The following is a 13,941-nucleotide window of genomic DNA, read 5'->3' as shown; positions in this document are numbered from 1 at the left end:
ATATATTCATTAGTTTTAGGAACTATATATAAAAATAATAAGCTGACTATTTAATTTTCATAGTAGAATTTTTGGTTCAACCTCTATGGCATAGAATGATTTCTAAGTAGGCCATGGGTGCTTTAGTTAGCAGACTCCAAATGTGCAATGGAGGCTTATTATTGCTCACTTAGCAATCTGAGACAAGTGTACCTCTCTGGGAAGGATGATAAAGTAGAGGGAGGGAAAACTGGATTGAAGTTTGCTGCTCCTACCATTTGGAGCTGTTGGCCTGGGGTGATCTTTCCACTCAACCAATTGAGCAAAGGTGCAAGCAAGGCCTGGAAATAGTGCACATCTTTCCATGTATTTGGAAAGTATAATTTAGCTAAATAACTAGGAGGAAGAGAAATATATTATATTGAACTAATAACCATCTTCAGTAGTCATCTAGTAGGCACAAAGGGACTTACAAGAAGGACTTGGCTCTCTATTCTGCTTTTTTTTTTTTTTTTAATGAAAGAAGACTAGTGGAGAACTAGTTCGTTTTTGGTTTTTGTTTTTTTTTAAATGCTGGATGCTAGAAAAATATCAAAAAGGAAACATGAAATTCTTTAATCCTAATTTCCCATTACTATCAACCACAATCAGATAATTTTGTTTGAAAACTTGTGGCTACTGAGAATTCACTTCCTATAGGTTCATTACAAGGAACAACCAAACCCTGACTTTAATAACAGTGATCTTGTTCTGCTCTTTCTGATCTGGGATATAACCCAGACCCTCATGTATCTTTCTAAGGATTAAAAGCAGCTAAGGTACACAGGCCCAGTCTTCTGTTTAGGGTTTCATATGTGCAATCCCTTCAATTGTAGTCAGTCACTGGTTTAAACCTGACATGTCTTTATCAAAGGCTGTTCTGAATGATGCTTCATGCTGTGGCCTCAGGTCAACCATTGATTTGAACATCAGAGCCAACAAGTGTGTTAGATTGTTTTGGTCTATACACAGCAGATCTATAAACTGGTTTTTTTTTTAAGTTTGGAAGATAGGACTGATGGAAAAGAAGAAAGGATTTCAGGTAATTTAACAAAGGGAAAGTGAGTGACTTAATTACTGGCATCAAGAATGAACAATCTGAGGTTTCTTCAATTGTGAGATCCAGAAAGAGGCAACTCATTTCACTGTAGTAGTCAAAAGTTCTTTTGAATTAAGTAGGATCACCTGGACCAGTCACTGTACACATGTTTTTGAAGTTAGTTTTACTAGAAAGAGAATTAAAATTTTATGTCAATAGTCATGGTGTCTAGTAACATGAACTGCCAGGGAAACTAGAGGGCAGCAAATATAGTAAGCTGGAGATCGAGACAGACCTGAAGAGATCTGAAACACAAGCAGAACTGGAGACAAACAGATATTAAGTGTGAGGGTAGGAGAATGCTTTTAAATAATAAATAATGAGAGGGCAGGCAGCAGAGTAAACAATGAATTTGTTGGTGAATGTGTATGTGGAGATCTGGAGAAGGATGAAGAGATTGTCTTGTAGCTTACTACTGACTTGTGTCTCCTGCATGGGCAGTTGGCCTTATTTTTTGAGATAAGACAGTCTGCTGCCTTGTGTTGCGCCAATTAATGAAAGGAGAGAAAACAACACACATTCTTTAATTGAAACTATCCAAGAGAACAATTACACAGAAGGCTTTCGTTCAGTAATAGAGCATAAACAGTGTGTGTAATGGAAGAACCTATTCAGTTCTTCATTGGCTGCAGATGCAGTCAGTTAGACAAAATAGTTGGAAGTCTTACTATTTTTTTCAGAGAGAACAAAGAAGAAATCCATTAAACAGCAGGCTTTCTAATTTGACACAAATTTTCAGATCTTGTTTAGGAATTAATTCAGTGAAGGAAAGTTCAAATGTTTGGCTTTTCCCAAATCATAAATGTAGGTAACCTTCTATGACACTTTCGAAGTGTTTGAGTCCATCTAAATCTATTTAATTATACCGTTTTATTGCTGTAGCACCTATTGTGGAGCCTACTATGAAGAAGCTCCTGCAGGATGCTCTATGCATGAATATCCACCTTAGTGAGGGTGACTGCATGCAGACTGTAGCTGAAGTGGGCCCAGCAGTGTGTTATACTGGCAGTCAGCCTGGTTGAGGACAGTGAGTGTCCTATGGAGAGGAACAACTCTCTTCATAGCATACCACCCAGATGGAAGGATCCAGCTTGTTCAGCTGATTTAGTCTAATATTCTTAGATCGACCTGCAAGCACTCAAAGCAATTAGTGTTTGGTGACCAATGTCAATCACTTCAAATCAGTTTAGACATTTTGACAGCTAGACCAGATCAGTTCTCTGGCATTTATCAGACACTTTGTAACTCATGTGATCATGACTTAAAATCCTAAATGAATACCATGAAGCCTAAAGAAATAGAATTCTAAACTTAAAGACAGCAGTTGGGGAACATGACAAAAACAATAAAGAAGGGGGGGATATTGAGAAAAAAATTGAAAGAGAAGCTCAGGATGCAAGTTGGGGAGATACTCTGAGAGAGTACACTGTTTATTATACCAGGAAATGGAATCCATTGATGGTGTCACAAAGAAGCCAGGCCAAGCAAAGCCATTTGTAATTGCAAATGTTTTGTAATCCTATCATCTCCCTTTACTATTGTCTATTCAAATGCCGCCTTAGTCATAGACTTTTATGTCAAACTTGAATGTTTAAATTAGTAGATTTTAATTATATCATAACTGATGTAATTTACTCATCTATAGTTTATAGTAAGCTGCTCGCTATTAAGGCTAGGTTAAAAGAAAAACTCCTTCAAGTTGATGTATCTTTCAATGTAGACAAGAATAATTAGTTATTTAAGAAAGCTCTTTATATGTTTGTTCCTAGTATTAACTCATGAGATAGTTATGACACATCTACTCTCATCATTTTATTGATTAGGACATGGAGGCCCAAAAGGTGGTGTGAGATGTCCCTGATCATGCTAAGAGCCAGGGAAATCCACAATCCTCCTGTGCCTTTCATCCCTATCCTAGTGACAGTTTACTGTTACGTTTTTTAAAACACTTCCCTATTAAAGCTTGGAATTTTTTTAAATATTAAAGTGAATGGGCTTCTTATTAAATGTAGCAAACAAGGAGTAGAAGAGCATTTTTTGTTATATTACCAACATGGAAGTAACTATTTTTGAATGCATGTGTCATGACCCAAAGTAGTATCTTTTCATTGAAAAAAAGCACAGAAAACTAGTCACAGCCATGGATGACAGCAATTAAGATGAATTCCAGCTGGGTGAGGGTGGCTCATTCTCTAATCCTAGTTATTGTAAGGGTAAGAATAGGAGGACTTCAGATCAAGGCAGAAAGTCCATGAGACGCCAAAATAACAGAGGAGTTGGATGTGATGACACATTCCTGTCATTCCAGAAATGCTGGGAAGCTTGCAATAGGTGGATCATGTTCTAGGTGTGATCCCAGGTGGGAAGTGAGACTATATATTAAAAATAACCAGCCCCAAACAGGTCTTGAAGTATGGCTTAGCATCTCCCTTGTAAGCTCTCAGCCCTGAGTTCACACCTCAGTACTGATTAAAAAAAAAAAAGATATATTCCAAAGTAGACATAAGCAGCAGTTGGATTTCAGATTTACTGCAATCAGAAATTCTTTTTTTTGCTAGCTTTCAATGATATTCACCACTACACCAAGTCTGTTGGAGAACTAGATTCCTTTTAGTCGTTCAACTTCTGGCCATTAACGATTAACACTCTGCCACAGATAGTTTTCCGAGAGAACTTTTTAGAGATTCATGTCAAACTTTTGAGAGATGTATGGTGTCTACCAGAGGAGATAAGTATAGCCAAAAAAAGAAGTAGAAAATGTATTTTTACAAAAACATTTGATAATGTAATTGTCTTGGCGGGAGCCTTCCTACAAAAGAAGAGTTTGGGGGTTGGTGACTGATTTTAATGATAGTAAGCATCTTTGTGAGAGAAACTTCCATTTTCTCTTAGAGAAAGGTTTCTAGGACAAAGCTCTGCTTTATACATGTGTGTTAGCAAATAAAATAAGAAAAAAGAAGCATTTATGTTCTATATCCTTTCTCCTTTTTTTTTGTGCCAGTCCTTGAACTCAGGGCCTGGGTAGTGTCTTTGAACTGTTGTGCTCAAGGCTAGTGCTCTACCACTTGAGCCACAGCTCTACTTCCATCTTTTTATTGGTTAATTGGAGCAGACTTTCCTGCTCAGGATGGCTTTGAACTGTCCTCCTCAGATCTCAGCCTCCTGAGTAGCTAGGATTACATGCCCTCTCTTTTCTCTACTTTTAACTTATGAAGCATTTTTTTCTTTATTTTTAAAAACTTTAGTTGTGTTTGAAAATGGCTTTGTAAAAGTGCTTTTGTAACTCAGAAATAAGAAAACCCACAACCCTTTCACATTTTTAGAAGCAACATTCATTGATTGATTTATATAGAGCTAGAAAATTTGACTTTCCTTGATGCAGAAACTATTATTCTAAACAGTTGATATCTGGAAATGGTAGTATATACTTGTAATCATAACACTTGGAAGCTGAGGCTAGGGATCTCAAGTTCAAGGCCATTCTGGACTATGTAGTGGGACTCCATCTGAAACTTAAAAAAAAACATATTGGATTTTGTCTATAAGCCAAGCAAACATGTCTACAATCTCATATTTGGGTTGTTCTGCATATTCAGGATGTTTTTTATCTGGTAGCTTACTCTTAAAACGAACAATAAATCCAGAAACACAATAAAAAGAACACAAACCCTATTTAGCAAGAAAACTAGCCCCCTATGAGATCCATGGTTCTAAACTGAATTATCTGAGAAAAGAGACCCCAAAATAGCACTCATCCAACTTCATTGTGATTTAAATCCACAGAGCAAGGCCAAGATGGTTTATTTGCAGTTGAGGATTTGGCTTATATATGGAGATTTGAGGTTAATCTCCCCTCCTCACTGCTCTAACCCCCAAAGGAGTTTGGACGTGAAAAGGAGGGAATTCTCATTGAATATTAACAAGAAGCAGTGCTACTTTCCTTGTCCCCATTTGAAAAATTCTGCCATGCTGTGAAGATGAGAACTGGGAAAGGGATTAGGATAGCGGTAACTGGTCCAGAAAGAAAAGCGAGCTTTGAATTCAACAGGGAGATAGATGGTAGCAATCCCAATTTAAAATGGTTTTAAAACTGTAAATTCCAGGTGGTCTTATTGCATAAGTCATGTTCAAATAGTTCTCTATTTACTACCTATTCTTTTCTTTTATACTTACTAAAATTTTGGCATGGTTCTCATTTGCTCTCACCTGTAGTGTTTTAGGATTGCTCACCATATGTGGCCATATGGAAAGTTATATACAAGTATGCTGAAGAATTATGTAGCTGCAGAAAGAGGACCATATTTTGCATACTCTTTTGTCTTCCCAGATCCAAAATGAAGTCTCCTTTTGGAACTGAGGATAAATACTCCATCTATCATGAATTAACATTTAAGCATAAGGAATGAAACAGCCACTAATTGGTTGATTGTCTTTGATGATCAAAATAAAGAGAGTTACCCCATTGGCCAGCAGCATTGAAATGCTGGGACAGAGCCTTTGTAGTTCCTGAAGGTCTTTTTCAAGAGCAAATCAGCTGTGAATTATGAGGAAACTGTATTGCTGCTTCCTAGAAAGAGCATGGTTTATTCATGTTTTGATTCCCTTCCAGTGTGGTAGACATTATGAAGGGAATTTTGCTAGACAAGCCGTAAAGCAGGAAGCACATTTTTATTGGAATAGATTTTCAGTTAAATAGCCAAAACCCTTCCTTCATTTGCTCCACTGGAATTTTAATACTAGCCAAAGCTTGTTTAAAATACTTGTGGCCAATGCTTATTATACTGTGGTCTCACAGTATAATAAGTGGTTTATTAAGTACTATGATTATAAATCATTTGGAGAGCCCAGTAACATTTTAACTGGCTTGTTCTGTTCTGTGTTTATATTCATAGGATATCAATAACAAGAGTGACAGCTGACATTTCTCTTGCTAAGAGGTCTGTCCTAAATAATCCCAGCAAGAGAGCAATAATTGAACGTTCGAACACCAGATCCAGCTTAGGTAAGATGCTCAAATATGACTCTTCTCCAAGCTGTGCTTTCTGGCTGGGATGCATATGTTTATGAATGTCCTTTCTAATTTGCTCCTTGTTCTGCACAGTAAAGTGTGTATAACTGTAGAGAATGCTATCCAGGGATGGGAAAGGAGCAGAATCCTGCAGCAGCCAGAGCCTGCTCTGTCTCTCCTGCTTCCTTCATCTCCCTACCTCTCTCCCCCTTCCTCTCTCCCCCTCTCCTCCTCTCCTCCTCTCCTACTTCTCCCTCTTCCTCCTTCTTTCTCCCTCCTCTTCTTCTCCCTCTTCCTCCTTCTTTCTCCCTTCTTCTGTCTCTCCCTCTGTCTCTGTCTCTCCCTCTGTCTCTGTCTCTCTCTCTCTTTCTCTCTCTCTCTGTCATCAATTAGCTAATTAGTCATCTGCTAGGAGGAATCCTCCATGGGTTTGCCTAGTCTGTTGCTAACTGTGTGAAACTGCTTCACCTAAGCTTCTCTATGAGGTTAATGATATCTGTCATACCTGAGTCACAGCTGGCATGAAAGGAAATGAGGTACTCAGCCTCCTCCCATCTTTAGAAGAGTTAGGTGATGGTTTTCTTACTGTTGCTAGCTAGTGGTACACAGAATAGTCATACCTTTAAGTGAAAATGGTGCCCACCATTACTAACAGCAGGAAATTTAAACCCATCTTTTCAAGGACACTTATCAGAAAACATCATAAGATTCACCATAATAGAGAAGAATAAAAGGCCGTGGTTGAGAGGGTCTGTGGACAGCACCGAACTCATGCTGCTTATGGATTGTATTCATCCTCGACCATTCTGCAGATCAGTCTGGGTAGCTGTAATTAGTTTGATTGAGGGGGTTTTAGTTCCTTGAAGAAAATGAGCTGTGTAGATAATACATGCCTTTCTCTTCTTTGAATCTGTAGTTTCTTCCTTATAATCTAGATACCCATACATATGATTTTACTACTAGGCCTCACGCTAGTATGTAATGTAGCCCTCTGTGGCCTCATGGCTTGCTGTACCCAGTGTTTATGCCAGAGTGCCATTGCCCAAGGGTTTGTGTTGGTTAAGCAGTGGGTGTGCACATCCTCTCCTGGCAGAAACCACATGTAACCTCCTTGCTGGTTCAGAGCAACTAAGGCCCAGATGACATGTCAGCAAAGGGAGGGGAGCTCATGTTTATTATTACTAACAAATGTAGAATGTAATTGCAGAAGAAGCTAGCAAATAACCCTACAAATAGCCACTGCTATTGGATAACATGGAAAATAATTGATATGTTGACTCTTTGAATTCATACTTCTAATAATTATGCATTAGACATGTGTGAGTTTTATGGGAAATAAATTTTTTTGCTATTATGAAAAGTTCCTCTCTCAATAGAGTTATATGATAATCCTTAATATTTATGATGCTCAATACCTGTCAATTGTTTTGGTTAAAGAAGGAAGAATTTTTTGGTGGCTGATGCAAACTTGAATTTGTACTAGATAAGCAAAGAAAATCATGAGAATTTCAGATGTATGCCCTTTCCATGAGACTATTTAGAGCAACATTATCCTTGCTCAACATTGTATTTCATAATTTTTCCTACTATGTGTACTTTGGACCTGACTAAAACATTATTAATTCATACCTGTAGTCATAAAGATAAGTAAAAAACTGAAATGGAAGTCATATTTCTGAATACAAAATAGTCTAATTTGCTTTGTACAGGGCCTAACAAATACAGGCATGATGAAAGAGTTTACAAGTTTCAGAAAATAAGAATATCTTTTGGTCACATGTTTTCCTTAAAAAGAAAAGTAACTGGCTGAGTGTGGGGATGTATTCATGTAATTTCAGCATTTAAGCGGCTATGGCTGGAAGATCAGAAGTTCAAAGTCAACCTGATCTACATAGGAAACCTTGTCTCAAAAAAAAAAAAAAAAAAAATGCTGAGAAGGCTGGATTGGCTATTATAGTCAGCCAGATTGATTTGCATCTAGATGAACTGTATCATTTTAATAAAATTAGCTTTAGCTGTTTTTCCCAAAAAGAACAAAGAAAATAGTTATCCCTTGGAAAACTCCACTGATGTAGTTCAGATCTGATGATGTGCTAGAGGAAACTAGAACAGTTTGGTAGGCGTACAGAGGTGTACATAACAGTGAAAACAAGTGAGTTGTAGATAATTTTCAAAATCTTATCTATATGATATTAATGTGTAACTTGCTGATATGGAAATACTTACGTGTAATTTGATGATGTTTTACATATGTATTTTGGCTGTTTCCTAAATGTAGTTTCTGACGCCACAGTTAAAATGAAAGTCCTTTAGAATAAAGCAACAATCAAAAACAACAAAAAAGTATCACCATCTATTAGGCTGAGTGTATATATATGTTAGCTATATGTTAGGTTGAATATAAGAAACAAGTCAAAAGAGCTATCTCAAGTTTCTACCAACTGTGTTGTTTCTTGTACAAAATGCAATCTATCTCTGTCATGAGAAAAGACTTTAAATTAGAACAATAACATTTCAAAAACACATTGTATTTACAACGTAGATAAACATATCTGGAAGGCATTCTATTTCTTTTTAACATAAATTATAATGGGAATAGCCAGTATCTGTTACTTATTGTATTCTCCTTTAGCCGAAGTGCAAAGTGAAATTGAAAGAATCTTTGAACTGGCAAGATCTTTGCAGCTGGTTGTTCTGGATGCAGACACCATCAATCACCCAGCACAACTCATAAAGACTTCCTTAGCACCAATTATTGTTCATGTAAAAGTCTCATCTCCAAAGGTAATCAACTCATTGCTTCCTTAACAATTAGAAGCATATTTCCTTTGAAGTATTCTTGGCTTAGTGAACAAGAAAAACATCTTAGTGTGATTTTGTTAATGAGTACATTTGAAAACAGTGTTTGGGTTCTAGGAATTTTGAGATAGCAAATAAAGAATAGTTAGTTCCTTCAAGAAGTTCACTGTCCATTGTGGTTCCCCAGACAAACACTTATATAAGTATATAATAGAAACAAAATAGGGGAAAACCAAAGGAGGAGGTAGCAATGCTTGACAGGAAATTTACTCATTACCTTGCTCATGTAACTGTAACCCCTATATACAGTATTTTTACAATTAAAAAAAGGTATTAAAAAATTTAAAGGACAAGATAGACTAGACTCTGGTCTTTCATAGACTGTAGGTTCTATCTTGGTAAATTTCTTGGATAATATCAATTCTTGAATTTCTCCAGTGGGGAAATCATATAGCTCAAGAAAGTATCTATATGTATGCTATATTGAATGAAATATCACTATGAAAATATCTCACATGGAAATATTATAGACCTTGACATTTGTGTTACTATTGGGTTCTTTTTGAAATTTACTTCCTCTGAGATAAGCACCATTTGCCATAAATCTTAGGCCACTGGAGAGAGAAAAGCAGATGTGAGATAGTCCCAGATTGGCCTCTTGATCTGAATGACTTTTTATTTATAAACTGATAATGTTCTAAAAATTTAATGTAAACTAGATACCTCTGAAACTATTAAGGATCAATTTCAGTATCTCTTTGAATGTACTTTTATTTGTTTAAATGGAAATTAAACTCCCTACCAGAGCACTAATCTGTTGCTGGTAGAGGAAGCTCAAAGAAGCTGTGTCTCCTTCTCCCTCCTAAAAGGTTCTCAATCTGCCATCTCTACAGGCACTGCATCTTTGACCTTGGGAATCCTGACTAACAAGCACCTTTGGGAAATTAGTAGCATATATTAAAATTACCTGGTGTTAGGGACTCAAGCACCCTCCACTGCAGTGGAGGAGGTGGTTCAGGCCCTCCACTGCTCAGAGGCTGTAGTGACTGAAGAGTGGGGGACAGGACTGTCATAGACCCCTGTATTCATAGACTAGCACTGCTTAGGAGGAAAAGGCCTGGGTTCAGCTTAAGGAAAAAAAGTTAAAGAGAAGTATATATGGCCAAGTGTAGCTACAGCAGTGAACAGAAGACACAGATAAATACATTGCTGGCCTAGTTGTAAGAGTGTACCAATGTAAATGTTTTGCCTAGATGTATAATCATGACTCATGTAGAAGTAAACTGGAATGTCTCAATTATTAGTGAGAAAAAGAGCCACAATAAAAACTGACTTTGATATTTATCTGACATGGAGGAAGTGAGCCAAAATATTACTCAATAGAGTAATATCAAAATATTACCCAACGTAAGTGATCTGGTGCAGAGCAGCCTGTTCACTTTGTTAGGACTTTCTGAAACTTGAAGGGATTTCAAAATCTGAAGTGGGAACTCAATATCTTCCTAAGCCCTTACAATAAGCTAGAATAGGATGACTATATCTATCGAAGCTAGTACACAAACCAATGTAAATGGATGACATCATTTTAGGATTTATATAGTATATGGTTTCTCACATTGTATTTTCTCTTTACTAATCCTCAGGGCTAAGCAGAGCATAAAAAGATCTTTGTTTATTTGGTTTTTCTTTCTACTCATTGACAATGCCTGGGGTTTATGTCCTCTTCAATCAGGTTTTACAGCGGCTGATTAAATCTAGAGGAAAATCCCAAAGTAAACACTTGAACGTTCAACTGGTGGCAGCTGATAAACTTGCACAATGCCCTCCTGTAAGTAGAACCATTTTTAGTTTTCATCATCCTTGGCTAGCTAGAAGAGGGAGATGATTTTCTTATTAGTGTTATTGCACTAGAATTATGGTGATGGTGGTCTGTTGATGTAAATCTAAAGAACTCCTTGGAACAAGCTGCTGCTTACATGTTGGTGGGGCTCAGGCATCAGTCTGCCTTGTAATAAATGACCTAAATGTATAATACCTGCTTTCCTTCCTGTAAACACACAGCAAATCACGTAGTGTATAGCATTCAGTCATGTGGTGAGTTGTGTGTGTGTATGTGTGTCAGTACTGGGGCTTGAACTCAGGGCCTCAAGTTCTTGCATGGTTTTTTTGCTCAAGGCTGACACTCTACCACTTAAACCACACCTCTACTTCCAGCTCTGTGTTGGCTAATTGGAGATATGACTCTCATGGGCTTGTCTTCCCTGGCTGGGCTTGAACCACCATCACTCTCAGATCTCAGCCTCCTGAATAGCTAGGATTACAGATGTGAGCAACTAGTGCCCAGCTATATGAACAGTTTTAAGAAAAGAACAAAATAAAATATGCCAGATTGGCTTCCCTTTAACTTTTCTGCCAGAAGAGTCTGGCAACACAGAAGATTACTAGAGAAGCCCTGTGGTTATATCAGATGAATGGGTCAGAGTGAGTAATGAAAAACTGTTCTCAAACAACTCTTCTCCTAGTGCTGCTGGGTAGGGGCCAGGGGAGGTGAAACAGAGCATAGGGTTACTAGTGGCTAGCCAGACTCCACTTGTTTAGTTGACTTACTGTTTCCATGCTTCTGTTTTGCTGAAAGAAATAATTGTTTCATTTTGTTTTTTTTTTTACTCAAGTTGATTCACCATTTTTTAAATAGATATTTGTGTAAGGATCATTGATGCTCTTTGGAAGCATAAAACCCAAACATTTCAGAGAGGCAATACAACCTATCTAATAAAAGCACAGATTCTGAGCTATAGAGTTAGGTTTAAATACACAATAATTATGCTATCTTGGGCAAATTCCTGCCTTCGTGGGGCTGGTGTAAGGATTCAAGGAGTGAGTATATGTGGAAGAATTTCTAATAATGCCTACAAGATGTACTAAGAGTTTGTTTCTGTTGTCATTACCAGGCACTCTCTGCACCATGCCATGCCTGACCAGTTGGATTCTGTGAGGACCAGGGCCTCTTCCATTCACTGTTGTACTTTACTTTTTGGTTATTGTGGGCCCATATAATAAACATGTGTTGAATGCTTCATGAATGAAAAGATGTTCAGGCAAGAGGAGTAATAATTCATCCTCTCGTTAGATACTTACAGACGATGTTGTAGTTGTTTTACAGAGATGATCTGTAATCTTCACAGTTACCTAATAAAATAGACTACATAATTCACATAATTCACATTTGATAATTGAGGCAAATGAAAACAGAAAGCTTAAGGGATTTCTTGATCTCTGATAGCTAATTAAATTAGATCTAAATATATATGGCCATTTTTCTCCTCTCAATTTCACTTACCCTCCTCCCCACCCCCCCCCACACCTGGTTAGCTATCCTGCAGATAATTCCCATAGCTTGGATCCTTCTGTGTTAAGAAGTTTATCATCATATTGACCCCAAAGAGTCCACTTACACAGTGGAATATTTAATTTAAGCCCTGTATGACTTTAAAAGAATGTGTCACCCAGCTCCTGACCCTACGACATATCACAGCTGAAGGAGAACAAACTTTTATTATCCAGCTCCCCAACGCCAAGAACTATGCTATCATTTCCAATGTTTAGGATGATCTGGTAAATATTTATATCAGTTTGGTATTCTAGGTAGCAGAACCCAAATGGAAATACATGTGTAGAAGATTTATTGGAGAAAATGAGTTTATTAATATGTATTCCTAATAATTACTAGAAGGAAAGTACCTATGTCCTATTATTCCTGAGGTATTTTAGCTGTTAAGAGACTTGATACAAACTTGTTACTTCTGAAATGCTGGAGACAAATATATACTTAAAATACATACAAGCAGTACTGTAATCAACTTTAACACTTGTCCCCAGGCCCAGCATCTCCACCAGCCAAACATACTGGAGGGCAGCCTTGCCCTGTTATTATCTGAGCAGGATAAATACTTCCTTGTTTTGTATAACGGGTCAGGTAACATGGCATTTTAACCAAGCAGTCTACCCAGGTGAAATTACTTGATACTTAACATTTTCTACACATTTCATATTTCATACATAGCATTTCTGGTGTGGAGAAAAAAATTTCAGATTATAAAAGTCAGTAGTAGGGCTGGGAAGTTGGCTCAGTGGTAGATCGCTTGCCTTGCATGCCTGAGGCCCTGGGTTCAATTCCTCAGCACCACAGAAGCAAAAAGAAAAAAGCCAGAAGTGGTGCTGTGGCTCAAGTGGTAGAGCACTAGCCTTGAGCTGAAGAGCTGAGGAACAGCACCCAGGCCCAGAGTTCAGGCCCCACGACTGGACCCCCCCCCCAAAAAAAAGAAAAAGTCAGTGGTAGTTTACAAATGTGTCTGAATTTGTCCCTTTACTTCAAGTCCACAATTATAATTGTCATCCAAAGCTTGATTATCACCGTGTCATTTTAGCTCCTTTAGGGAAATTTGTAACTTGCTTCATTAGCCAGCTGTTGCATCTTTAGTCTGAGAAGTCAGCAGATTTTCCTGACAGGGACCAGTAAAATCCGATCACAAAGACGTTAAAGGCAACAGTTTCTGGAAGGGACAGCTACAAGAACAGTGGGGGAAAGTTAAATGCTTTGTAGTTACATGAATGAGTTCAAGAGACTTGGGGACTGTTGGATCAAAACAGAGACTGCAAAGATCACCCAATATAGAGTTTCCTAAAGTATGTGTGTTTGCAATTTGGATTTGCTATAATGACAGCAAGTGGTTTGGAAAAAAAGCCCTGAAGTCAAAAACATCTGAGAAAACACTTAGGTAAACAAGGGTCTGGTTTCTTTACTGCAGAAGCTTGACCATGCTAATGTGCATTTGATCTTCCCATTAAAGTAGGCAGCTTGAGTTGCTTCCTCTATAGGGCACTACAGATGTGCTTTTCCACAGAGCATCCTAGAGGGTTAATGTTTCATGGAACTCTTCAAGGGAAAGTCTGATCCAGTCCAGTCTCCTCATTTTACAAATGAGGAAGCTGGCTTTCCAAAGATGATATGCTTTGC

General features: G+C 37.7%; 1 protein-coding gene across 3 annotated transcripts in view; it reads left to right on the top strand.

The window, feature by feature from the left end:
* The window catches only part of Cacnb4 (calcium voltage-gated channel auxiliary subunit beta 4), a 272,203-nt gene that overhangs the window by 240,124 nt on the left and 18,138 nt on the right, over positions 1–13,941 (top strand). For all 3 annotated transcript variants that reach the window (XM_042683553.1, XM_042683555.1, XM_042683554.1), the window contains 3 exons: positions 6,010–6,119; positions 8,758–8,909; positions 10,657–10,752. In XM_042683553.1, coding sequence (XP_042539487.1) covers positions 6,010–6,119; positions 8,758–8,909; positions 10,657–10,752 — 358 coding nt within the window. The remainder of the gene's footprint in view (positions 1–6,009; positions 6,120–8,757; positions 8,910–10,656; positions 10,753–13,941) is intronic.

Source organism: Dipodomys spectabilis, unplaced genomic scaffold (genome assembly GCF_019054845.1).
Source record: "Dipodomys spectabilis isolate Male_0828 unplaced genomic scaffold, ASM1905484v1 ptg000081l, whole genome shotgun sequence".
NCBI classification, from domain to species: Eukaryota; Metazoa; Chordata; class Mammalia; order Rodentia; family Heteromyidae; genus Dipodomys; species Dipodomys spectabilis.
Note: the sequence above shows the minus strand (reverse complement) of the source record. Positions and strands in the feature narration are given on the sequence as shown.